Source organism: Zingiber officinale, chromosome 5B, assembly GCF_018446385.1.
Source record: "Zingiber officinale cultivar Zhangliang chromosome 5B, Zo_v1.1, whole genome shotgun sequence".
NCBI classification, from domain to species: Eukaryota; Viridiplantae; Streptophyta; class Magnoliopsida; order Zingiberales; family Zingiberaceae; genus Zingiber; species Zingiber officinale.
In genome coordinates this window covers 140,103,107-140,129,345 of record NC_055995.1, presented here as the reverse complement: position 1 = coordinate 140,129,345, position 26,239 = coordinate 140,103,107, and the positions used below count along the sequence as shown (strand labels likewise).

Here is a 26,239-nt window from a genome sequence, read left to right as displayed (position 1 = left end):
GCTAGATACCGCTCATTACTTATGATTCTAAATGGGTTTAGGAGCATTGCCAACGTTATAAGAACCTATAAGGTCACACACAAAGGACAATTAGATGGAGATTAGGTTCATTTGATGAACCTAAAGGATTAGGTTCATATGATTAACCAAATTGGATTAAGAGTAATCCAAATTGAGCTAATTGAGTTAGACTCAATTTAGTTCATGTGTTAAATGAGTCTAATTTGGACTTAGACTCATTTAATTAATTTAATGTAGGATTAGCCGGTGTAAACGGAACATGCCAGCTTAAAAACAGTCAAAAGAAAGAGAATTAATTAATTAATCGTTATGGAAAAAAAAAATACTAGATCTACAATTATATTGACGCCTATTTTATAGAAAACATGTTTAAAATGCATGATCCAAGTTTATAAGTTGCCTTCATTTAATTTCCTTTGAGATGCATATTTTTGTTGTTATTAATCAATCAACAATGAGGAGAAGGATCAGCTGCTCTTCCTCCTCCGCTCTATTCTCCTTCTTCTTCCTCCTCAGCTGGCCTGCCTGCTCCGTCTCCAGTGGGGAAGACACCTTATCCCCTGATCGGCCTCTCCTCGATGACGGAGCAACCGCTTTGGTCTCCTCCGGCGGCAGATTCCGGTTGGGCTTCTTCAGCCCCAACGGTTCCACCAACCGCTACGTGGGCATATGGTACAACAAAATCTCCATCCAAACAGTCGTGTGGGTCGCCAACCGTCGACAGCCAATCGCCACCCTCTCCGGCAACCTCTCTTTGACCAACAACGGTATACTCATCATCACCGGCGAAGACAATTCCACCGCCATCTGGTCTTCCGGGTCGCCTGCCTCAGGCCTCAGGAATCCAGTCGCACGGATCCTCGACGATGGCAACTTCGTCGTCGTCGAAGAGGCCGGCAGCAACGACGACGACCCTAACAGCTTCGCATGGCAGAGCTTCGACTTCCCGTCGGACACGTTCTTGCCGGGCATGGTGCTGAGGCAGAAGCAGCTCCGCACAGGGGCCATCCTCAACATCAATTTCACGGCCTGGATGAGCTCCACGGACCCCGCTCCAGGCCAATACACCCTCGGATTAAACGTGCAAGGCGACCCCCAAGTATTCATCTGGAGAGGGACCCAACCCTTCTGGCGCGGAGGCCCATGGAACGGCCGCTGGTTCAGTGGCATCCCAGAGGTGTGCATGCATGCGATCCAACAAAAACATTAATTTCCATTCGATCGAGATTGATTATCGATTCTTTCAAGATTAATTATTCGATCTCTTGGATTCGTTATAAGGTGGCGGAGAACGCTAGCTGGCTCATAAACGTCAACGTGGAACAAAATATTAATCAAATCTCCTACTCGGCCATCAACCAGTCTTCAGTTATAGTGAGGGAGATCATGGACTCCTCAGGCCATATCCAAATCCTCGTGTGGATCGAGGCTGAGCAGCGCTGGAGTGTCTGTTGGGACATACCCAAGGACCCGTGCGATCTAATGTCCTCGTGCGGCCCCAACACTTACTGCAGCTCCAACACCTCGCCGCAGTGCGCATGCTTGCCGGCTTTTCATCCAAGGAACCAACGTAATTGGGATTTGTGGGACTGGTCAGACGGCTGCACGAGGACGACGCCCTTGGACTGTCAGAATAATACCGATGGATTCTTCACACTGAGTGGCACCAAACTGCCCGACACGTCCAGATCGACAGTCAATGCGAACTTGAGTTTGGTGGAGTGCAGGGCTCTGTGCTTCAGCAACTGCTCGTGCAGAGCATATGCTCCATCCAACATAAGTGGAATTGAAAGTGGCTGCTTGATCTGGACAGATGATCTCACTGATATCAAAGTCTATCGGAGTGGTCTAGGACAGGATCTATATGTCAGATTGGCAGCGGCAGATTTAGGTGAGCAGCTAGCTAGCTAAGTCAGAACTGAAATATATCAAAATTTATACAGGTTGAAACCTTTTTATTTACTCAGTTATAATCTGTTGTAATCTTTCAGCATCAGCAATATCTGAAGCTTTGCGCAGTCATTCTAATCGTAATATCTTAATGATCGTGCTTCTTCCACTGGCAATTCTGTTCCTTGCTTCTGTTGCTTACTCCATTTGGAGGTGGAAGAAGAGAAGTATCATTCATTCTCATCCTATCTGCTTTTACAATTGGCTTGTATATAATATTCTAAAAGTTATTAATTTGTTGCCCATGTAGGTTCTCATATTGACTATGAAGCAGAAGAAAAGGACATGGAATTGCCATTGTTTGACTTGAATACGATTAAAGATGCCACCGATGGCTTCTCAACATACAACAAACTTGGTCAAGGAGGCTTTGGCCCTGTATACAAGGTACAGCATACTGTATTTGGGGGTTTAATACTAGCAGATAATTTTGTTTGAGCAAGTTTGATATTTGATTTTGTGCAGGGTAAATTGGGGGAGGATCAACAGATTGCAGTGAAAAGATTATCTAAGACATCGTCGCAAGGAGTCGATGAGTTCAAAAATGAGATCACATTGATCGCGAAACTGCAGCATCGAAATCTTGTTAAGCTTCTTGGCTGTTGCATCCAAGGAGGAGAAAGACTCTTGATCTATGAATACATGTTCAATGGAAGCTTGGACACATTCCTATTTGGTTACTTGAACTTCTCTGTCAATATACATAATCTGAAACTGTTTGAAAGGATAGATTAGATTTAAATGAATGCTTGTTGTGTTCAGGTGAAGCTCAAACTGTATTACTGGATTGGAGAGCGAGGTACAACATCATTCTCGGTGTCGCTCGAGGTCTACTTTATCTTCACCATGATTCAAGATTAAGGATCGTTCATAGGGATCTTAAAGCTAGTAATATTCTACTCGACAAATATATGAATCCCAAAATATCAGATTTTGGTATGGCTAGGATATTTGGAGGAGATGAATCTGAATCAATTACCAAGAGAGTCGTCGGAACCTAGTGAGCATAAACAATTTTAATCATCATTATTTTCATTTTAAATATTATATCAATATACTTATTTCATATTTCTATAATTATGGCAGTGGTTACATGTCTCCCGAATATATCATTAATGGTATTTTTTCAATAAAATCCGATGTATTTAGTTTTGGAGTACTAGTACTTGAGATAATAAGTGGTAAAAGGAACAGAGATGCTGACCAATCAATGGAACAATTGAATCTTCTAGGAAATGTAAGCACAATTATTTCTTTGCAAATCATACATTTCTCTATGGTCATATCATTTTACATACTACATGATTCTCTTAGATTTCATAATTCATTTTGCAATTGTTTTTTTCAGCTGTGGATCAAGTGGAAAGAAGGAAAATACATAGATTTAGTTGACAAAAATTTCAGCCACCTGTTATCCGAAAATCAAATATTAAGGTGCATAAAAGTTGGACTTTTATGTGTCCAAAAGAAACCAGAAGATAGACCAACAATGTCTTCGGTATTAGCAATGTTGGTAAGTGTCGATAATATTTCTCTCCTACCAGAACCTAAACAACCAGGCTTTTTTATTGCAAGACCATCATCTGTAAGCTCAGATGTCAATATTCGAGAGTTAGAGTCCGTGAACCAAGTATCGATCACTGAAATTGCTGGTCGATAGGAATTGAATGATGAAAGTCCATGTAACACACATATAAAGGTAAAACATGTATATCTCTCTTTTTTTATTGTATTGTGTTACTTGTTTCTAAATAAAATATTTTGGCATGGATCATCAAGAAACTTGAATGAATACTTGCAATACACTACTACCTTATGATCTTAAAAAAAGAGGCAACGAGTGATGAAACCATCTAGTGTCGGGTTCTCTAGTATACTTTTTGTTCCGGCCAAAATATTATGGATGGTTAAGCCACCAATCAACAAACTTGCTGACATGCATTACTCCTTGGAGATAATCGAGGAAGATGAAGAAAGGACCTCCGTTTGCGGGAGTCACTAGTGAGGTGTCCCTGATGTTAACGAAGTCATCATAACCAGAAGAAAAAGAGGGTGAGTTGTCTTCAATATTGGTAAGGTCATGGAGTCTCTAAAAAAAGGTGAGTTGTCTTTTGTATTGATAGGGTCACCATGAGCTGGAGAGAAGTGGATCATCAAAGATGCCTGTGGAGCTGTAGAAGGGCGTCACCAGGTGTAGCAGGGTGAACTGAATCGTCTGAAGAACCTGCGTGGAGTAGAGCAACGAAGGAGAGAGTTAGCATAGAGACTAGTATGCCCGGATCGTCCGGATCGTCCACTCTGATGCTCAAGTCAGTTTCTAATGGGGTAGATGAAGAAGATGAACAGTAGTAAATATGTGTGTGTAATCGTATGTACAAATACGCGTGTACCTTGGCCCGCGAGGGCAAGACTTTTTTATAGTATGAAGGAGTGGGATGTGAGTCTAGGCAGGACCAAGTGGAGAGCTAGATCTAAATCGAGTATACAGTAGAGTTAGGGAAGCTAAGCCCCGGATGCCAGAGTTGGAATCTGCCTCAAAGCAAATAGCGGCGAGGTCATCAGAGCCAGAAGGCTCCGAGAGGCAGAACACGATAGAGGGCACATTGCAGCGAGAGCTCGAAGGTAGAATCAATTGGAGAAGCAAAACACGATGGAGACCGTGCGACAGCGAGGGCTCAGAGATTGGATCAGCTATGGAGGCAGAGCATAGCAGAGGGCATGTGCGGCAGTGAGAGCTCGGAGGTCGGGTTTGTTGCCTGCTTGTGTGAACCACTGAGTGGCACCGGTGGTCAGCTGCGCTTAGGGAGAAGTTGGAGGAATGACGCAGGGGGGCTTTTTTATAGTAGGAAGGAGTGGAACATGAGTTTGGGCATTTGAACGGCGGGGCAATTAGAGATAAACTGAGTGTCTGGTCGGCTAGACCAAGGGGAGAGCTAGATCTTGTTGGATGCGGTATCTCCCGGAGAGCGCAAACTGATATGGATCGTCGAGACTAGTGTTCGACACTATCTCCGTAAATGATATTGCTCCGCTACGGTGCTAACAGATAGCAGCAATTCGTTCCCAAGATACAACGACGAACGTCTCGGAATCGTAGCACTCCGAATTCCGAGGCCAGCGAACCTTCTCGTAGGCTTTTTGGACTTTTTATGCACAAGATGAGATGAATGCTCAAGAGAGAGTAGAATAGATGAATTCGATGATTCGAATGAATTTTCCAGCATCTGGAGGGTTCTATTTATACCAATTGAAGAGGTTGAATGCCTTTTGGGTGAGTGGATGTGTTCTTTGAGCTGGATCGATCTGGATCGTCCATTCTGAAGAGTTATAACCCTTCACATATCCCACTTTAATCTCATCCATCAGATCTGAAGAGTTGTGACCCTCAGATCTCGCCTATTGTTCATCAGTCATCAGATCTGAATCTACTGATCCATTCGATCTAACGCTTCATAATGTACTTCCTGATATTTTCTTTTCCATTATACTGAATAGACACCAACTTCGAAAGAAGTGTGGTAGTTTCGACCTTTTTGTTTGCCACAAAATAGTCTGCTAATTAGCTTAGAAAACTCCTAGCATCCCCCCCCTTTCAATTATTGACTCTTTAATTGAATAGAGAACCTCATGATACTTAGACTCATGCGGTTTGATTGTTCTCACTTTTGAAATTCAGTCATCTGCTCTATAGTGCTAGTACTAATCAGGGGTACAGAACGATTGTGTATCAATGTATAATCTAAGTTCATACAGCTCAAGACTAGGATTGCGCATTCTTTCCATTCAGCAAAGTTTGATCCAGTTAATGTTGAGATATTATTATTATTGACATTTATTGATTACAGTGAATTAGTGAATTAGAAGAGAAAAATAATAATGTTAGCTCACAATTTAATTAAATCAAAGAACATAGATAAGTAAGATAATAAATATCATAAAAATATGCAATAGAAGCATATGAATGGGCTCCTTACGAGATACCAATTACAAAGTTACACTGTGGATTAAAAAAAATATAATTTTCTAGTAGTACTCTCTAATATATTTCAAATCTTATGTGGTCATATAATATGTCTTTCTTTGGACAGACACATTATGTGCATACTTTGACACTTTATAGGAGTTATATATTGGTCCATAACTCACAACAATCTTAATTAGCCACGTAATATTTCTTCTTTGGGCTAACATATTTTGTGAATGATCTGAACAAAAATATTTTGTTCCGTAGTTGTCAGGTACCTTGAACATATATCTGGCATATACATAATTTTCCTTTGGACCAATTATTTTTAGTATAGATATACATCTATTTATACAAAATACACCAAATATACCTAGGTGTCTTCCTTTGGGTCATCACAATAGTTCAATTTAGTAGCACGTGTGTAGATAGACCTAAGAAATCCCTAGGAACCTTAATTGAACAGATAAGCACTTGATTTACCTTAATTAAATTAGACTTTTCAATCGATTAATACCATAGGGCAAATCGATTGACATCAACTGATCAATTACCTCAGTCGATTTAAAAGCCTACTGCAAGGGACTTTAAGACCATCAATGGATTGATGATGTATGTCAATCGATTGGTATCACCTAATCAATCCCACTAGTCGGTTACAAAACCTTTTTTTATTCGACATTGCACTTTTCAATCAATTGTTGATACTTGGCAACCGATTGGTGGTTACCAATTGATTTGCCAAGCCTTTTGTGCTCGACTTCCGAATTAACAATCGCTTGCCGAGAGCCAGCAATCGATTGTCTCAAGCAATCGATCTGGCTAATCGATTTAAATTAATTTTGTATCCGGTTTTAAGGCTATAAAGCGATTGGCATATATTGTCAATCGATTAGTCTCTCTAATCAATTCTACTAATCAATTCTATGTCTAACCTCAAGGCCATCAATCGATTAGCGAAATGGTAGATATAGTCGAGGCAAATAATTGATTCAAATCGATTTGATGCTCGAGTTTAGTTGTATCAATCAATTGCCTTGGTCAAGCAATCGATTGGTGTTAACCGATCAATCAAGTCAGTCAATTCTAGATGATTTTATTTGAATCAAATGCAATGGTTTCTGTCGTTCTTCACAGAAATACACAAAATGTGGGAAAGCAAGTCTATCCTAGGTTTGCTTATGTATAATATTTTTCGATGATCAAATACTAGCAGAACTTAATCCAGCATGACAACAATAGATTGAGGAAAAACACTAACTTTATTGCTATGAAAATGATGAAACAACATGGTTCTGATACCACTTGTTAGAAATTATGATTCCCTAGTTCGCATGAATTCTAGAAACCGAAAGAATTCTAACACAGGAAATACACAAGGATCTATTAACAGCGAAAATATAGCATAACAAAATAAATGTAGAAATAATAACAATGAACCCAATTGCAATGGAAGAGCCATTGTGGTCGTCCTCTCAATATTGAGACCCTACAAAAGGAGGAGGAGAAGTCTTCCAAAGGAACTAGGGTGACGACACCTAATACTCTCGTCAATGAGGAATGAGGAGTTCTGTCTCATGCTCTAATTCAACGGGGACTGATCCAATATGTAGCGGATCCATATTCATTATCAGCCTATCAATGATAATGGATCAGGTTAAAGGACACATCTAACTTATATCCAATAATCCAAAACCCAATAAATCAGAATTAGACTACTTAACAGGTTGAGTATCTTAACGGCATAATCCACATGACAAAACACATATGAGCCTATCTAATTGAAGATTTAATCCAACAGTTCGTCCTCTGGCAATTCTGTTCTTTGCTTGTGCTACCTTGCTTACTCGATTTGATGGTGGAAGAAAAGAAGTATTGTGCATTCTCACTCTAACTACTTTTACTTGGCTTTTGTATATATTCTGAAGTCACTAGCTAATTTATTGTACATGTAGGTTCTCATATTGACTATGAAAAAGAAAAAGAAGAAGAAGAAGAAAAAGAAAAGGATGGAATTGCCCTTGTTTGACTTGAACACAATTAAAGACGCCACCAATGACTTCTCAATAGACCATTTACTTAGTGGTTGACTGATGAATTTTTCTTAATAAATGATTAACTCAAGAATGCGCTAAGTTGATAGGCCCCCTGACGTTTTTCGATTTAGATAGTTGAATTTTTTTTATGAAATCGAGCCTATCAATGTAGGATTAGCAGGTGTAAACGGAATATGCCAGCTTAAAAAAAGTCAAAAGTAAGAGAATTAATTAATTAATTAATCGTTACGGAAAAAAAAATACTAGATCTACAATTATATTCATGTCCACATGACGCCTATTTTATAGAAAACATATTTAAAATGCATGATCCAAGTTTACAAGTTGCCTTCATTAATTTCCTTTGAGATGCATATTTTTGTTGTTATTAATCAATCAACAATGAGGAGAAGGATCAGCTGCTCTTCCTCCTCCGCTCTATTCTCCTTCGTCTTCCTCCTCAGCTGGCCTGCCTGCTCCGTCTCCAGTGGGGAAGACACCTTATCCCCTGATCGGCCTCTCCTCGATGACGGAGCAACCGCTCTGGTATCCTCCGGCGGCAGATTCCGGTTGGGCTTCTTCAGCCCCAACGGTTCCACCAACCGCTACGTCGGCATATGGTACAACAACATCTCCATCCAAACCGTCGTGTGGGTCGCCAACCGTCGGCAGCCAATCACCGCCCGCTCTGGCAACCTCTCTTTGACCAGAAACGGCACGCTTATCCTCACCGGCGAAGACACCTCCACCCTCAGCTGGTCTTCCGAGTCGCCGAACTCGGCCCTCAGGAATCCAGTCGCACGGCTCCTCGACGATGGCAACTTGGTCGTCCAAGAGGTTGACAGCAACGGCAACGACCCTAACAGCTTCGCATGGCAGAGCTTCGACTTCCCGACGGACACGCTCTTGCCGGGCATGGTGCTGGGGCAGAAGCAGCTCCGCACAGGGGCCATCCTCAACATCAACCTCACGGCCTGGATGAGCTCCACGGACCCCGCTCCAGGCCAATACACCCTCGGATTAAACGTGCAAGGCGACCCCCAAATATTCATCTGGACAGGGACCCAACCCTTCTGGCGCGGAGGCCCATGGAACGGCCTTTGGTTCAGTGGCATCCCAGAGGTGTGCATGCATGCGATCCCACAAAAACATTAATTTCCATTCGATCGAGATTGATTATCGATTCTTCCATAATTAATTACTGTAATATATTCGATCTCTTGGATTCATTATAAGGTGACGGAGAAAGCTAGCTGGCTCATAAACGTCAACGTGGAACAAAATATTAATCAAGTCTCCTACTCGGCCATCAACCAGTCTTCAGTTATATTGAGGGAGATCATGGACTCCTCAGGCCATATCCAACTCCTCGTGTGGATCGAGGCTGAGCAGCGCTGGAGTGACAGTTGGGACATACCCAAGGATCCGTGCGATCTAATGTCCTCGTGCGGCCCCAACAGTTACTGCAGCTCCAACACCTCGCCGCAGTGCGCATGCTTGCCGGCTTTCCATCCAAGGAACCAACGTAATTGGGATTTGTGGGACTGGGTAGACGGCTGCATGAGGACGACGCCCTTGGACTGTCTGAATAACACCGATGGATTCTTCACACTGAGTGGCACCAAATTGCCCGACACGTCCAGATCGACAGTCAATGCGAACTTGAGTTTGGTGGAGTGCAGGGCTCTGTGCTTCAGCAACTGCTCGTGCAGAGCATATGCTCCGTCCAACATAAGTGGAATTGAAAGTGGCTGCTTGATCTGGACAGATGATCTCACTGATATCAAAGTGTATCGGAGTGGTCTGGGACAGGATCTTTATGTCAGATCGGCAGCGGCGGATTTAGGTGAGCAGCTAGCTAGCTAAGTCAAAACTGTTGAAACCTTTTTATATATTTACTCAGTTATAATCTGTTGTAATCTTTCAGCATCAGCAATATCTGAAGCTTTACGCAGTCATTCTAATCGTAATATCTTAATGATCGTGCTTCTTCCTCTGGCAATTCTGTTCCTTGCTTCTGTTGCTTACTCCATTTGGAGGTGGAAGAAGAGAAGTATCATTCATTCTCATCCTATCTGCTTTTACAATTGGCTTGTATATAATATTCTAAAAGTTATTAATTTGTTGCGCGTGAAGGTTCTCATATTGACTATGAAGCAGAAGAAAAGGACATGGAATTGCCATTGTTTGACTTGAATACGATTAAAGATGCCACCGATGACTTCTCAACAGACAACAAACTTGGTCAAGGAGGCTTTGGCCCTGTATACAAGGTACAGAATACTGTATTTGGGGGTTTAATACTAGCACATAATTTTGTTTGAGCAAGTTTGATATTTGATTTTGTGCAGGGTAAATTGGGGGAGGATCAACAGATAGCAGTGAAAAGATTATCCAAGACATCGTCACAAGGAGTCGATGAGTTCAAAAATGAGATCACATTGATCGCGAAACTGCAGCATCGAAATCTTGTTAAGCTTCTTGGCTGTTGCATCCAAGGAGGAGAAAGACTCTTGATCTATGAATACATGTTCAATGGAAGCTTGGACAAATTCCTATTTGGTTAGTTGAACTTCTCTGTCAATTTACATAATCTGAAACTGCTTGAAATTAAGGATAGCTTAGATTTAAATGAATGCTTGTTGTGTTCAGGTGAAGCTCAAACTGTATTACTGGATTGGAGAGCAAGGTACAACATCATTCTCGGTGTCGCTCGAGGTCTACTTTATCTTCACCATGATTCAAGATTAAGGATCGTTCATAGGGATCTTAAAGCTAGCAATATTCTACTTGACAAAGATATGAATCCCAAAATATCAGATTTTGGTATGGCTAGGATATTTGGAGGAGATGAATCTGAATCAATTACCAAGAGAGTCGTCGGAACCTAGTGAGCATAAACAATTTTAATCATCATTATTTTCATTTTAAATATTATATCAATATACTTATTTCATATTTCTATAATTATGGCAGTGGTTACATGTCTCCCGAATATATCATTAATGGTATTTTTTCAATAAAATCCGATGTATTTAGTTTTGGAGTACTAGTACTTGAGATAATAAGTGGTAAAAGGAACAGAGATGCTGACCAATCAATGGAACAATTGAATCTTCTAGGAAATGTAAGCACAATTATTTCTTTGCAAATCATACATTTCTCTATGGTCATATCATTTTACATACTACATGATTCTCTTAGATTTCATAATTCATTTTGCAATTGTTTTTTTCAGCTGTGGATCAAGTGGAAAGAAGGAAAATACATAGATTTAGTTGACAAAAATTTCAGCCACCTGTTATCCGAAAATCAAATATTAAGGTGCATAAAAGTTGGACTTTTATGTGTCCAAAAGAAACCAGAAGATAGACCAACAATGTCTTCGGTATTAGCAATGTTGGTAAGTGTCGATAATATTTCTCTCCTACCAGAACCTAAACAACCAGGCTTTTTTATTGCAAGACCATCATCTGTAAGCTCAGATGTCAATATTCGAGAGTTAGAGTCCGTGAACCAAGTATCGATCACTGAAATTGCTGGTCGATAGGAATTGAATGATGAAAGTCCATGTAACACACATATAAAGGTAAAACATGTATATCTCTCTTTTTTTATTGTATTGTGTTACTTGTTTCTAAATAAAATATTTTGGCATGGATCATCAAGAAACTTGAATGAATACTTGCAATACACTACTACCTTATGATCTTAAAAAAAGAGGCAACGAGTGATGAAACCATCTAGTGTCGGGTTCTCTAGTATACTTTTTGTTCCGGCCAAAATATTATGGATGGTTAAGCCACCAATCAACAAACTTGCTGACATGCATTACTCCTTGGAGATAATCGAGGAAGATGAAGAAAGGACCTCCGTTTGCGGGAGTCACTAGTGAGGTGTCCCTGATGTTAACGAAGTCATCATAACCAGAAGAAAAAGAGGGTGAGTTGTCTTCAATATTGGTAAGGTCATGGAGTCTCTAAAAAAAGGTGAGTTGTCTTTTGTATTGATAGGGTCACCATGAGCTGGAGAGAAGTGGATCATCAAAGATGCCTGTGGAGCTGTAGAAGGGCGTCACCAGGTGTAGCAGGGTGAACTGAATCGTCTGAAGAACCTGCGTGGAGTAGAGCAACGAAGGAGAGAGTTAGCATAGAGACTAGTATGCCCGGATCGTCCACTCTGATGCTCAAGTCAGTTTCTAATGGGGTAGATGAAGAAGATGAACAGTAGTAAATATGTGTGTGTAATCGTATGTACAAATACGCGCGTACCTTGGCCCGCGAGGGTAGAACTTTTTTTTTATAATATGAAGGAGTGGGATGTGAGTCTGGGTAGGACCAAGTGGAGAGCTAGATCTAAATCGAGTGTACAGTAGAGTTAGGAAAGCTAAACCCCGGATGTCGGAGTTGGAATCTGCCTCAAAGCAAATAGCGGCGAGGTCATCAGAGCCAGAAGACTTCGAGAGGTGGAACACGATAGAGGGCACGTTGCAGCGAGAGCTCAAAGGTAGAATCAGTTGGAGAAGCAGAACATGATGATTGTGCGACAGCGAGGGCTCAGAGATTGGATCAGCTATGGAGGCAGAGCATAGCAGAGGGGGTGCGCAACAATGAGGGCTTGGAGGTTGGGTTTGTTGCCTACTTGTGTGAACCACAGAGCGGCACTGGTGGTCTGCTACGCTCAGGGAGAAGAAGGTGGAGGAATGACGCAGTGGGGATTTTTTATAGTAGGAAGGAGTGGGACATGAGTTTAGGCATTCGAACGGCGAGGCCAATTTGAGATAAACTGAGTGTCTGGTCAGCCTGACCAAATGGAGAGCTAGATCTGAATCGAGTGTACAGTAGAGTTGGGGAAGTTAAGCCCTGGATGCCAGAGCTGGAATCTGTCTCAAAGTGAATAGTGGCGAGGTCATCGGAGACAGAAGTCTCCGAGAAGTGGAACGCGACAGAAGGTGAGACACAATGAGGACTCGAAGACCGAATCGGCTAGAGAAGTAGAGCACGGCAGAGGGATCGGAGCTCTGAGCCTATCATAAGGCTAGGTGTTTTCCAACTGAGGAGTTAGAAAATGAATCTCTGGGCTTGTTGTAAGGTGAATTGTTAGCACGGAGCTAGGGACTCTGTGTCTGTCGTAACGCTGAGTGTCTTCCAACTAAGCCATCAGGAAAAGAATCTCCGAGCCTGTCGTAAGGAGAATTGCTAAGCAGGGAACTAGGAGTTGCGAGCATGTCATAAGGCGGAGTGTCTTCTGACTGAGGAGTCGAGAAAAGAATTGCCAGACCTGTCATGAGGTGAATCGCTAGCTCGGAGCTAGGGGCATCGAGCTTATCGTAAGGTTGAATGTCTTTCAACTAAGGAAATATGGTGCTAAAACTGAGAGAGAGTCTATGGCTAAGACTGTGAGTGAATCTAACACTAATACTAATAAGGAGTCTATAGTCGAGACTGCAAGAGAGTCTAGTACTGAGACTAATAAGGAGTCTATGGTCAAGATTGCAAGAGACTCTAGTGCTGAGACTAATAAGAAGTTTATGGTTGAGACTGCGAGAAAGTCTGGTGTTAAAACTAATAAGGAGTATGTGGCCAAGACTACAAGAGAGTCTGACGCTGAGATGGAAAAAGAGTCTGTGGCCAAGACTGAAAGAAAGTTAGGCGCTGAAACTAATAAGGAGTATGTGGATCATCACCTCAAAGATAAACATGAAGGAATATAACTAATAAAAGTCCACGAGTAGGCATTTCGGTAACAATGTACTTATAATTTCATTTTATTTTTATAAAAGTTATTACATATGGTTCAACTTTAATTATATTCTTTATATAGTGAGGTTTTTGGACACGAGCATTCTAGTTGGGTACGATATTTAGGAGCTGGTACGTTGTTTAGCCAAGTGTTCCCAGAGCAATCTAAACGCAACTCAATGTATTGGCAAGATTACCACTCTAATTCATATTTGATAAACAAATTTAAGGAAATGAGAGAGAAAATTAAAAATATGGAGTTGCAAGAAGCACAATGACAAATGGAAATAGAGCATATGAGAAGAGAAATGCAAGAAAATGATCAGCTCTAAAATTTTGCACGAGTAATGCTCAGTATGATGTCGAGAAGTTTTGGGGGTTCTCATGGATATGAATTATTACTAGCACAAGTAATAACATTACTCATAAAAAAATAATTGTTTAAAATTATTTGTATAGTTAAGTACATGATACCAAATTTATTTATTTTTGCAGATGACAACTATGTTTGTAAATATTATGCAACAACAAGCTCCATCAACTATGGAAGAAAATAGGTGTAGGTCCTCCCCATCAGTAGAATCAGATAATAACTAGAAGGTTAGTTTTTAAATACAAATATTTTTGTTAGAGTATATATTTCTAACTTTCTATTTTTTAAAAAAAATGATGTTTAAAACAATTTATTATTTAGTTGTTATCTTCATCTTGTTCAGTAGTTGTTTGTCTTTTTTTGAATTAGTAATTGTTTTAAAAAAACAAAATCTATAGATAGGATTCTCTTCGTATTAGAGTGGCTTGGTTCTTCGTGAGCCCTATTAGTGTAGCCTCAAATAACATATTTTATGTTCCCTCATCCCTTTTTAGCAGTGGGGAAAAGATCTCACTATGCCCCATCTTATTTTAAAAATTATTTCCGTGTATATCAAACTTGGTTTAGTTCATATGATAAAAATTATTTCCACTTTAACATATTTTGAGAATCATGCGATTTGCGTAAGATGTTTAGCTCAAATGATAAAAATTAAGATGGAAGCTTCATGCACAAACAAAAGTGGGAGTGATCAGTTTTTCGCATTGTTTACTTGGATAGATAGAAATGCAGAGACACATAATAGTTTTAAAAAGGATGGTCATAACATGACAGGATTTAGATAATATCATAATGTACTCAAGCATGCTTAAGTGCCCTCAAAATAGAGATTGGATATCTTGCTTTCATAAACTTAGTATTTTATTTTATTTCAAAGTAATGTGTGCTAATTTGGGAGTTTCCTTTTGTATGTTGAGATGATACTTTTAATATTTTTAAAGCACTTAATCCCTAAAAAGTTCGGTCCATGAAAGTTTTGTTGATATATCTTGCTTTTCGAAGTGGCCTACATGCTAGGTCTTAATTCCAAAACTCACCTTCCACCAAAGTGGAGACTTTGACACCATATATTTATTTAACAAGGGGCATGTTATCCACAATAGTCATCCATGCACTCTAGAATTCTTGTAAGATTCTATCAAATGAAAATTCTCAAATTCTATCAAATTTAGCTAGCTTTTGAAAATTGTCATGTAATACCTTAGTCATGAAATATGTTCTAACAGCGAAAAAAATTATATTCTTACTTTGACCACTAAAGTCATTAGGGGATTTATCATTCTTTATATCCATGTAGTCTTTTATGTCTCTTTCCATTATTTATGTCTTTCCATTCTTTGAAGGTTACTATTGAAGTTGGGAGTAAATGCCTTTTGTCGCTTAGAGCAAATGCCTTTTGTTGTTTGGAGCAAAAGCCTTTTGATGTTTTTTGGTGGAGAAAATTTATTTTTGAAGGAAGTATTGTGTTAGTGGTATAGTGTAGTGTTAAATGTTGTGTTATGAATATTTTGAAATGAAATATGAATATGACTTGTTGATTTGATAATCTGATTATGTGTTATGAATATAAATTAGATTTGTGAAATGAAATATGGATATTGTCAATTGATTTAATTTGAGCATTTAGTTTGAAAATATACATTTACAATATGATATAAGATCATTTTTGAAATCGATAATTATATATAATTAGCAGCGGTTTTTAACCACTCCTATAACTAGTGTCATCGTTACATAAGCAACTTATAGGATCAGTTACAAGCATCGATTATAGACCGCTTTTAAAAGTCATCCTTCTGAATTGCATAGTAATTTATAGAACCGGTCCTAACCCCTTCTACAATGCGACCTTCTAAATCAGTTACTAACCGCTCCTAAAAATAATCCTTCAAGCCGATCTATAGTGATTTATAGAATCAGTCATGACCGGTTCTATAAGTTTACAATCAAATTAGTTATTAACTGCTTCAATAGGTATCCATCAGAAGCGGCTTTGAGGCTTAAACCATCGGTTAGTTTTTTCATTTCGGTTGCCTTTAGCGATGCCAACATCTGCAACAGTTATTTAACCGGTGCAATAGGTTTAGTAGCAGTTGTAAAACATTGCTATAGACCTTTTATACTTGCTTATAAATCTCTTTTTTATGGTGAGAATAACTCGATCCCACTAAGGGAGAGAATAGCTAGATCCCACGACTCCTAAGCATCCGCAAAGTCAGAGAGAGAATAATAATATATTCAATTCCACAACTCTCTAAATGTCCGCGGAGTCGATGAGAGAATAATATGCTCAATCCCACTCAAGGAGAGAATAGCCCAATCCACGATTCTCAATTGTTCGCGGAGTCGGGGAAAGAATAATAATAGGTTCGATCCCACAACTCCTGAACACCCGTGGAAGAGAATAATCCGCTCTATCTATTTTCTCCTCTTACCTGTAGGAGGAGGTGTGTCGGCTAAAGGAGGAAGACCTCCTGCTAATGGTGGTTGTAGGAATGGGTATTACTGCAAGAAAACCTACAATGTCTTGGACACCATTTCATTGATGTTCTCTTAGATTATAACTACTACTCTGTCACGACTTCTTTCTCTGTCGGGGTCACAATTATCAACAGTTCTAGTGTTAACCATAGCAGTGTCTTAGCTCAGAGTTTGTACAGATAGTGCCAATTTATTTTGGCCAAAATATGATCGAGCCATCAGTCAATGAACTTATTGATATTGATGAAGTCGTCATGACCAGGAGGTCAGAAAGGGTGAGTTGTCTTCAATAGTGACTAGGTCACGGAGTCTCTGAAGAAAAGGTAAGTTGTCTTCTATGTTGATGGGGGTCGCCATGAGCTAAAGGGAAGTGGGATCATTAGAGATGTCTGTGGAGCTATAGAAGGGTGTCACTAGGCACTGCTAAGAGAACCGAATCGTCTAAAAAACTTGTGTGGAGTAGAGAAGTGAAGAAGAGATTGAGTTAGAATTAAGGCCAGGGTGTTTAACTCATCTACTCCAATACTCAAGTCAGTCTTCAACAATAGAGATGAATAAGATGAACAATAGTAAATATATGTATATAATTGTATATACAAATGCACACGTATCTTGGCTTGTAGGGGTAGGATTTTTTTATAGTACAATGGAGTGGGATATGTGTTTGGGCGTTTGAATGGCGGGGCCAATCAGAGATGAACTAATTGTTTGGTCGACAAGACCAAGCATACGGTAAGTCGAGGAAGCTAAGCCTTGGATGCCTTAGTTGGAATCTGCCTCAAAGCAAATAGCAAGGATGTAATCGTAGTCAGAAGGCTCCGAGAGGTGGAACATGACAGAGGGTATGTAGTAGTGAGGGCTCGAAGTCCGAATCGGCTGGAGAAGCAGAGCATAATGGAGCGTGCGCGACAGCGAGGGCTCAGAGGTTGGATCGGCTATGGAGGTAGAGCACAGCAAAGGGCGCGATGCAGTGAGGGCTAGAAGGTCGGGTTTGTTGCCGGCTTGCGTGGACTACGGAGCAACGTCGGTGGTTGGCTGTACTGTAGGAGAAGAAGGTCGAGAAGGCTTGGCCGTAGTGAGGAAGGAGAGGAGGCAACGTGGCTGGCGACGATGAAGGGGAGGAGGCGGTGTGGCCGGCGGCAACGAAGGGGATCATGCTCGGCAAGCCTGCGGCACCGGCGCCGCCCTAGGAGATGGCATTGCGCACGGTGGCCGCCATGTGGGCACCGTGCCAGCAGGCGGAGGGAGGGGCTGGCCGTGGCAGCGCAATCGAAGATGATGGGGGCGATGCGATGAGGGTGTGGAGGAGAACGAAGAAGGAGAGGAGGAAGGAATGGTGGCGTGAGTAAGGGCTATCTAGCGGCATAGGGAGAGAGGAGACGGTGTGTAGCCGGCGGAGAGGGTGAAGAGGCGATGGCATGAGGAGGGTCTGTGGTGGCGGCGTTCACATGGGGAGTCCCCCGCCTTAGGCCAAACCCCAACCCAAAAGAAAAAGGGGCTGTGGAAATTGAGCCAAAAAAAAAAAAAAACACTCTCTCTTCCACCGCTTCATATTCACCATGCATCAGTTCTGTTTAGTTTGAACTTTGAATGTCAAATATATAGGCAAGTCTGGGTAGGTAGTTTCTTCTTATGATTGGCCTCTGATTACTTGGAGGTAAGAAAACTAAATAAGACGAATAAATAAAAGGAAATCACGTAAATATCTCAACCCTTCTTTTTCTCTTCTGTTTGAATGGTCGATTTTTTTATAGAGATCTTATATATAAACAACACATAATGTAGCGGAAAAAGAATTCCTCCAGAGATCCTTATGAATACTATATACTATATTATTTTCTTATTCTATCAAATAGAATAGCTACCTTTGTTACGTGAACTGATACTCCTGACAGTAACTTTGAGTCTGATGCAGATCTCAGCTTGATCAGCACGTCCACACCTCTACGGTATCCACACGAACACATTCTTCGTCTGTCTCACTAACTCACGACTTAGAGAAGAAACAACCTTTGTTGTACTAGCAACTACACAACGTTATTTTTGGCCAAGAGACGAAGAGGAAGAAGATCACCATCACCCAAAAGGTTACTTCACCTATATAAGGTGACTTTACAAAAAGGGTTACTTTACCAAAAGATTACTTCACCAAAAGTTTACTTTACCGAAAAGGTTACTTCAACTAAGGTTACTTTTACAAATGACTTTTGTACTCATCCAATGAATACAAGACGTTTGTCTCTTGATCTTCCTTTGATTAATGATGTATTAATCTCTATTAATATTCATTAATCTTAATGGATTGGATTTAGTATATTGAATTAATCATTAACCCAATAAGCCATTAACCTAATAAATCAATGAGTCTAATTCATTACTCAATGAGTCTAATTTGAATTTATTCGAGTCTAACTCAATGTATATAATTTGGATTAGACTTAACCCTATAATCCATCTTCAAATCAACATGTTCTTTGTGTGTGACCTAATAGACTCTCGTAACATTGACAATGTATCTAAAATCATTTTAGATACATAAACAATGAGTGACATCTAGCAATGCATCATTGCTACCCAAGTAACGAGAATGTCGAGATCTGACCTAACCTTTCCGTGTCTATTATATTGTATGACTCAATCCTTCAATCATTGATATCTAAATTGATCAATGAGGCATAGATCATTTGAGCATGATCATACATTCTTGTGTCCTACTAATCAAGGAGCCCACAGATATCGTTTCCGTTAAATGGAAGAGATAGATCTCATATATATCACTCACATCCCTCCACATAATTTATTGTATATCTAGTGATCGAATTGTAGAATCTAAAAGAATTTAGTTATCTCCACAATGATATGATATTGTCCACTTTGGGCCTAAGCCCTCATGGTTTTGCTTTTACGCTCTACCCAAAAGGTCTCATGCCAATGGAGATATTTTTTTCTTATAAACTTATGATCTTTTCCATGTATTTTCAATGTGGGACTATGTTTGTAACTTTACAACCCCAACACGACTTTATAGTCCACCTTGTTATAGGTGATGCTTGCTGATACCAAAGTACACAACTCCTTATGTATGGAGTTGTAGTGACTTCAGGTCTAATGACTATTCATACTAATAGTCACATAAGAATGTTTATAACACTCATATAACGATCCATGAAATATTCTCATAGCGGGTCAATTCAATATATATTCTCTAATATATACTCATGTGCCAACGTGATATCTCATATTCATAACTTGTGAGATTAAGTCTTTTTGACCTATATACTAGTCTCAATGCATTAATATTGTCCTTGCATATTAATGCTTGACTAAGAATAATTAAAAGTGGTTTCTATATATATCTACAAGCTCCCACTATCAATTCAACTAATTGGTATGCTATAGACTAGAACCTACTACCCTAGGACATTATTATACTTATTCATTCAGCACTAAACTGAAGTAAATATAATAATCAACTTTGTCTTTTATTAATTAATGAAATATGATACAAAATTATCCTTGTTCGTCATCTCATAATTGGTACTAGGCTAATACTAACATCTTCCTCCTAACCCATCGACTCCTTCGCCAATCCCTCTTTTTCTCTTCCACGACTACTACAACTGCTCCAAGATTGTTACTCTCACAATTGATTTACAACTGTTGTAAGCTACTACTCTTCTTCTACGATTGCTAAGCAACTGCTTCACATTGAGTTTACCTGCTTTGTGATTGCAGTAACTTTGGATCTTACTGATTTGTATCTTCATTTTAATTTTCAATAGTAGAGCAACGCTGATTAGAAGATGAAATATAATTTTCCTAATTTCTATAACTTTGATTTCTATCTTCGATTTAATTTCTATCTTCATTTTAATTTTCAACAGTGGAGCAATGTTGATTAGAAAACTCTGATTAGATGAAATTCATACTTGTAGCTAAATATGCTCATTGTCTCCTACTTGTAGTATTATGTTGGTGCATTAGATGGAATTTGTATACATGTTAAGGTATCCGATGTAGATGCACCTAGATATAGAGGAAGAAAGGATTGGCCAACTACTAATGTATTGGCGACATGCTCCTTCGACTATTGATGTCCACTCTTGGGTTCTCGGAAAAGCATTGAGCATGTATCTGAGTGAGTCTCGATTCGTTATCATTTCTCCGAAGTTGTTAAGTTTAGTTATTAGCTCCTTTAGTTTCGCATGCAATTGAGCCACCTTCTCTCCCATTTCTATCAAGAGGTTCGTTAGTTGATTTCAGAGGATGTACCATCTTGCTAGATTGGCCTCTGATGTTCTTTCTTGAAGCTCTAGGAACTTCTTCCGGAGTTCTTTGGTAGAGTCATAGGCCCCGATCCGATTGACTTCTTAGAGTGGTAGTACACTTAGCAGATGGAACTCTATTTTGTGATAAGTCAGTCTACTACTTCTTGTTCCATTAGAGCTCTTCTTTTTCCTCTCCGTTCTCATCCCGGGGTCTTCAAAACTATATTTTATTGTTAAAAGTATATCGAAATTAATTTTAAAGAATACCTTCATACGACACTTCCATAGCACGAACTTCCCCTCAAATTCAATTGTCTTGTTGTTTTAGTCAGCAGTTAGTCCTTCTAAGGCGTCTGAGCTCTCATACCAATTGTTGGTCTATCGTGGGCTGACTAGAGGGGTGAATAACTTGGAAAATAAGTTAGAAAAATTTTCTTGCTTTCTATTTTAGCAAGGATACATAATTTAATTAATTAAAATAAATAACAACAAGATAGGGACTCCATAAATTTTTATGATGACAACCTAAGTGGTTGTTGATCCAAGACATAAAAAGCTTACTATAAAAATCTCCTTCTTCAATCAAGATCAGAGGTTGAGAAGCCCCTTACAGGGATTAGAAGTTCAAGAAAAGAAGTAGAGAAGTGAATACTTTTTGTATTATTAAACTCCTAACTTCATGGTGCTATTTTAGCATTCTGAACAAAGTTACTGTTATGATGACATGACTTGGAGGTGCCTCCGATGTCATCCAGGGCGCCCTCAATGGATAAAGTTTTATCCACGCAGGCAACAACTCTTCAACGGCTCTGCCGTGTTGGAGGCGCCTTCAATGTGGTCTGAGGTGTCTTGGTTACTGTTCATCTAAGGTGCCTCTAATACTATTCATCCGAGACACCTCCAGTCCCATCTGAGGCGCCTTGAGTATTGTTCATCCAAATGGTCAATTTCAGCATTAACCATTCTTGGTTTCGCTTACTTAGGTGATATTCCGGCCGTCCAGAGTTGAGCTCATCCGAACCCAACTCTCATTTTATCCTCGAGCAGGCTTCCCCCACGCCTTCTCATCCCTCAAATGCTCTGCATGCATCCTTATCACTCCACTAGTGTACTCTTCCACAGCTCCTCGTCCCTCGGATAAACTAAGTCTGTCAACTCGCTTCCCGTGCCATGTTTCTTGCTCGGTGCATCTTCCTTTTGACTTCTTGTATTCCTAAGTCTCTGCACACTTAGACACAAGGCATCAGACACATGCATGACCTAACTTAACTCGGTTAATCACATCAAAACTATCCTAAAGTACTTATCGATCTGGTTGTCACCCACTCATGTAGAAGATCATCCACTGCGCTTAAAGGAACTTCAATGACAAGTAAGAATCAATGATTTTAGCTATGAATTCAAGGCAGTCCATTCGTTTATCGTTGCATTTGGTTTTCGATTTTAACTTTATTAATGATGATAACTAGCTCCTTAGATGAATTATAAGGATTATATTTGAGGTATCTATAATGCTTTCATAAGATATTTAGAAGAGATGAATCATAATCGACTACCAAGAGAGTTGTCGAAACTAGGCCTGACCCTGAGCCAGGTCAATGGGCCAGTTACCTGTTGACCCGGGTCACTGGGTTGAACCGTAACTGACCTGGTAGGATGCCAGGCTAGTTGCAATTCCAAGCCCCCAAAAACTGGCAGATTGCTGGTTAATAGCTTGTTCAACCCTCTGTTTCAAACTGTTTTTTTTTTGTATCCGTTGGAACTATCGGTTAACCAGCGGTTCTTAGCCAGGGGGGAATGATTGTTTTGGATTGTTTTCAACGATTAAGATCATTTGACTATTTTTTATCAATGACTATAATTTACTCTGTTACTATCCAAACTCTATAAATAGAGAGTTCATTTCATTATTTTCACACACATATTCTCTACTCTCATTCTCAATTTCACATTCTCTATACATTTTCAACTCCAAGTCTTCATTTTTACGCACTTTCATTTCTAACTTTTAACTACAATGGAAAGAGGTCATAAAGGTTCATCATCTCGATCTCAGAAGGAAAAGAACATAGTAAATCCACACAAGAACCTCAACATTCAATCCACTGATGATGAGATCGAGCATGTTCCGACAACTGAAACATAAGAAAGTACTTATGCCATTTTTTTCTAAAGTTAGGAAAATTTCTCCTCTAAAATTTTCTATTTTCACTAAATATTTTGAGAATGTCACTCTTTCGTCAAGTGAATTATGTGCAAAATATAAGCACTGCAATGCTTCCTACAAATTTCAGTTCGGTGGCAACTATGGGTCGTTGAGACAACACTTTAGAAACAAAGCATCCGACGAAATACGGACTCGACCGTTCTCAAATACAATTATATAGATTTTCTTCAACTAGCGATAGTATTAATTCCAGATTATTTTTATATTTTGATAATAAATTAAGAAAATCATTAGTTAAATTTGTTTCCGTAGAATATCTTTCTTTTAGTTTTAAATCTAAATGCACATTTAAAATATTTTTGTAAAGAATCTCTTAATCCATGTGCTAAATGCGTTCTTAGGACTACACTTACTCGTACAATTAAGAAATTAATAAAACAAGAAAAAAAAGAATAAATTGATGAAATTAGTAAGCTAAATAATAAAGTTTCTTTATGTTCCAATATTTGAAATGATCATTGGCAAACACATTTGTATATGGGTATAACTTTCCATTGGAATGATAACTTTTAAAACCTCCATAAAAGATTGTTAGCTTATAGAGTTTTTGATGAATCACATATTGCTAACATCACACAATTAATATTATTAATTTTAGAAGAATATGAATTAACTCATAAAATATTTTTAATATCATTAGATAATGCTAGTTTTAATACCGCTTTTATAGAAAACCTAAAATTTATTTGTCAACATGTTATTGGTGGTTTATTTTTTAATATTTGTTGTGTATGCCATGTTTTAAATATATTGGTTCAAGATAAATTAAAAATTTTATAAAATCATATTAAACAAATTAGAACTGCAATATCTTATTTATGGTCGCATCCATCAATAATGAAATAATGGGATAGGTTTTGTAAAACTAATGGAATAAGACCTAAAAAAATGTTACGTAATATATATCAATTATTAGAAGATTCATTGCAATATAAATAACTATTATGTTCATTTTTTTATATAAAATACTAATACTAATATATATTTATTTTCATAACAATGAAATATTTCTAGTAGTATTTGTGAAATTTAAAAAATATTTAATGATGCAATCGAACAATTTTTCGGTATTTATTATCTCACTGCTTGTTTAGTTTTAGAGAATTTTCTAGTATAGTATTAGTTTTAAATAAATATATTAATAATGAATCTTTATCTTCTTATATATTAGCTATGAAAAATAAATGGGAAAAATATTTTTATTTTATTCTTGAAATTTATTAATTGCATTTGCTTTAAATCCTAGATTTAAATTAGAAGGTTTACCATAAATGTTAAATTTGTATTATGATGCTTTAATTCTATGTAAAGATTAATATTATATATAATATTAGAATTTATTTATATAATATTTATAATCAATATTATGTAAAATATGGAATACAAACTAATATTTCTAAAACACAATAAACTATTTGTAATAATATGATATTTATTAAAAGAACAGATGAAACGTCCACGAGGATCCTCAAGTTCCACATAGAAATTTGAGAATTATTTTACTACTTTTGATTTTAATAAAATAGATAACAAAAATTTTTATATCCTAAAGTGGTAGTCATAAAAGACTCAAAGCTTTCCTGTCCTCTCCATAATTGTCAAAGAAATTTTAGCTTATATGGTGTCAACTGTTGTTGTAGAGCAGACGCTTAATGTCGGTGGCAACATATTAGATGAACGACAATCAACTTTGTCTCCCGACTCATTGAAAGCTCAAGCATTACTCGATAATTAGACTAGAGCAGAAAAAAGAATCCAAGGAATACAAGTTTCAGATAACAAAGTTGAAGATTTTGATACTGAAGAAACTAATACAACATGAATAGGAAATAGAAGTGAATAACAAAGGTCACTTTCAAATGTAAAATAATTTTGTGGGTTTTGATTCCCCTATATCCTAAGGGATACGTAGGCAACTTAAATAACTACAGACCCTTTTTTTAAATATATTTTATATTTTTTAATTAATAATCTTGAACTGTGACGAACTGTAAACCAGGTTCCAAACCATGAATTGAGTTATGAACCATGAACTATAACGATCTTAAGCAGTTAAGGTTAAGGATCCACCTATCAGGAACCATAAAACTGACAGTTCCAAACCATGGTCAGGTCTAGTCAAAACTAAGCATAGATAAATTCAATCATCATTATTTTTATTGTTTCATATTATTGCATACATACTTATTTGATATTTCTTTCACCGTCTATACATATTTTCGGAATATATAATGAATGTAGTGCCAACTAAGGCATAGGTCTATATCTAGGGTCCTAATTTTTTTTATATAGAAATGTTAAAACTATTTCAATGATAATTTTCTAAAAGAAAAATATTTATTTAAAAGTTTTTTACAACATGAAGGCTATGTTTGGTAGGATGTAATCTGCCTTGTAATGTAATCATGATTACATTACAAGGCTGATTATTTTGTTTGTTTTAACTTTAAACCTGTAATGTAATATAATCTCGACTGCAAAAGGTAGAGAAGTTTTGTAATCTGGATTACAAACCAAATACTATGTAATCCGATTACATTACGAGGTCACTGTTTAACCAAAATTTGAATGTTGAATATACCCTTAGTTAGTCGACCGCCTGTCGGCCGCCACCTGCCCACCGGTCGCCACCGCCGGTCACCGGTCGTCGGTCGTCGCCGACTGCTGCCTTTGGTCGCCGTCCGCCGCCCGCCGCTGTTGGTCACCGGCCGGCCGTCATCGGTCACCGGGCGCAAGCTCCGACAGAGGTGCGGCGGCCGTCAGTAGAAATCACAGGATATTTTTATTATTTTATAATAATATGAATTACATTTATTATAAAAAAATAATGGATATCAAACAAAAGAATATAATCACCCTTGTAATCAAAGATTACATATATTATATTAACAAACGTAGTAATGTAATCAAGATTACATTACATTACATTACATTACAAATTTGATTACATTACAAGCTCGATTACATTACATCCAACTTAGCCGAAATGTTATATGATATTGACGGTTTAGATTTATTTTCAAAAATAAAAGTTTTAAAAGAAATACTAAATCCAAAATTAAAAACAAAATTTGAAATACTAAATCTTATTTTAAAAAATTAAACTTTTTCCTAATAAAGGGATAGAATAGCTTCCATAAATTTTTTAAAATTAAAATTAATAAAATTTTATTTAACT

General features: G+C 38.3%; 1 protein-coding gene across 1 annotated transcript; it reads left to right on the top strand.

Moving 5' to 3' along the window:
* Positions 1-475: 475 nt before the first annotated feature.
* On the top strand, positions 476-11,715 carry LOC121987171. The gene is made up of 16 exons (XM_042541064.1): positions 476-1,198; positions 1,303-1,912; positions 2,013-2,138; positions 2,222-2,358; positions 2,437-2,647; positions 2,734-2,971; positions 3,058-3,208; positions 3,320-3,623; positions 8,309-9,093; positions 9,208-9,817; positions 9,899-10,024; positions 10,108-10,244; positions 10,323-10,533; positions 10,624-10,861; positions 10,948-11,098; positions 11,210-11,715. Exons 1-16 carry the CDS (start codon positions 476-478, stop codon positions 11,519-11,521), a joined length of 5,070 nt encoding a protein of 1,689 aa, XP_042396998.1. The 3' UTR covers positions 11,522-11,715.
* Positions 11,716-26,239: the final 14,524 nt, after the last annotated feature.

Excerpts from the sequence above, each read along its gene's own strand:
- LOC121987171 (XM_042541064.1), top strand. The coding sequence starts at position 476 with ATGAGGAGAAGGATCAGCTGCTCTTCCTCCTCCGCTCTATTCTCCTTC. Across the intron at positions 1,199-1,302 it reads GGTTCAGTGGCATCCCAGAG|GTGGCGGAGAACGCTAGCTG; the intron begins GTGTGCATGCAT and ends ATTCGTTATAAG. Across the intron at positions 1,913-2,012 it reads ATTGGCAGCGGCAGATTTAG|CATCAGCAATATCTGAAGCT; the intron begins GTGAGCAGCTAG and ends GTAATCTTTCAG.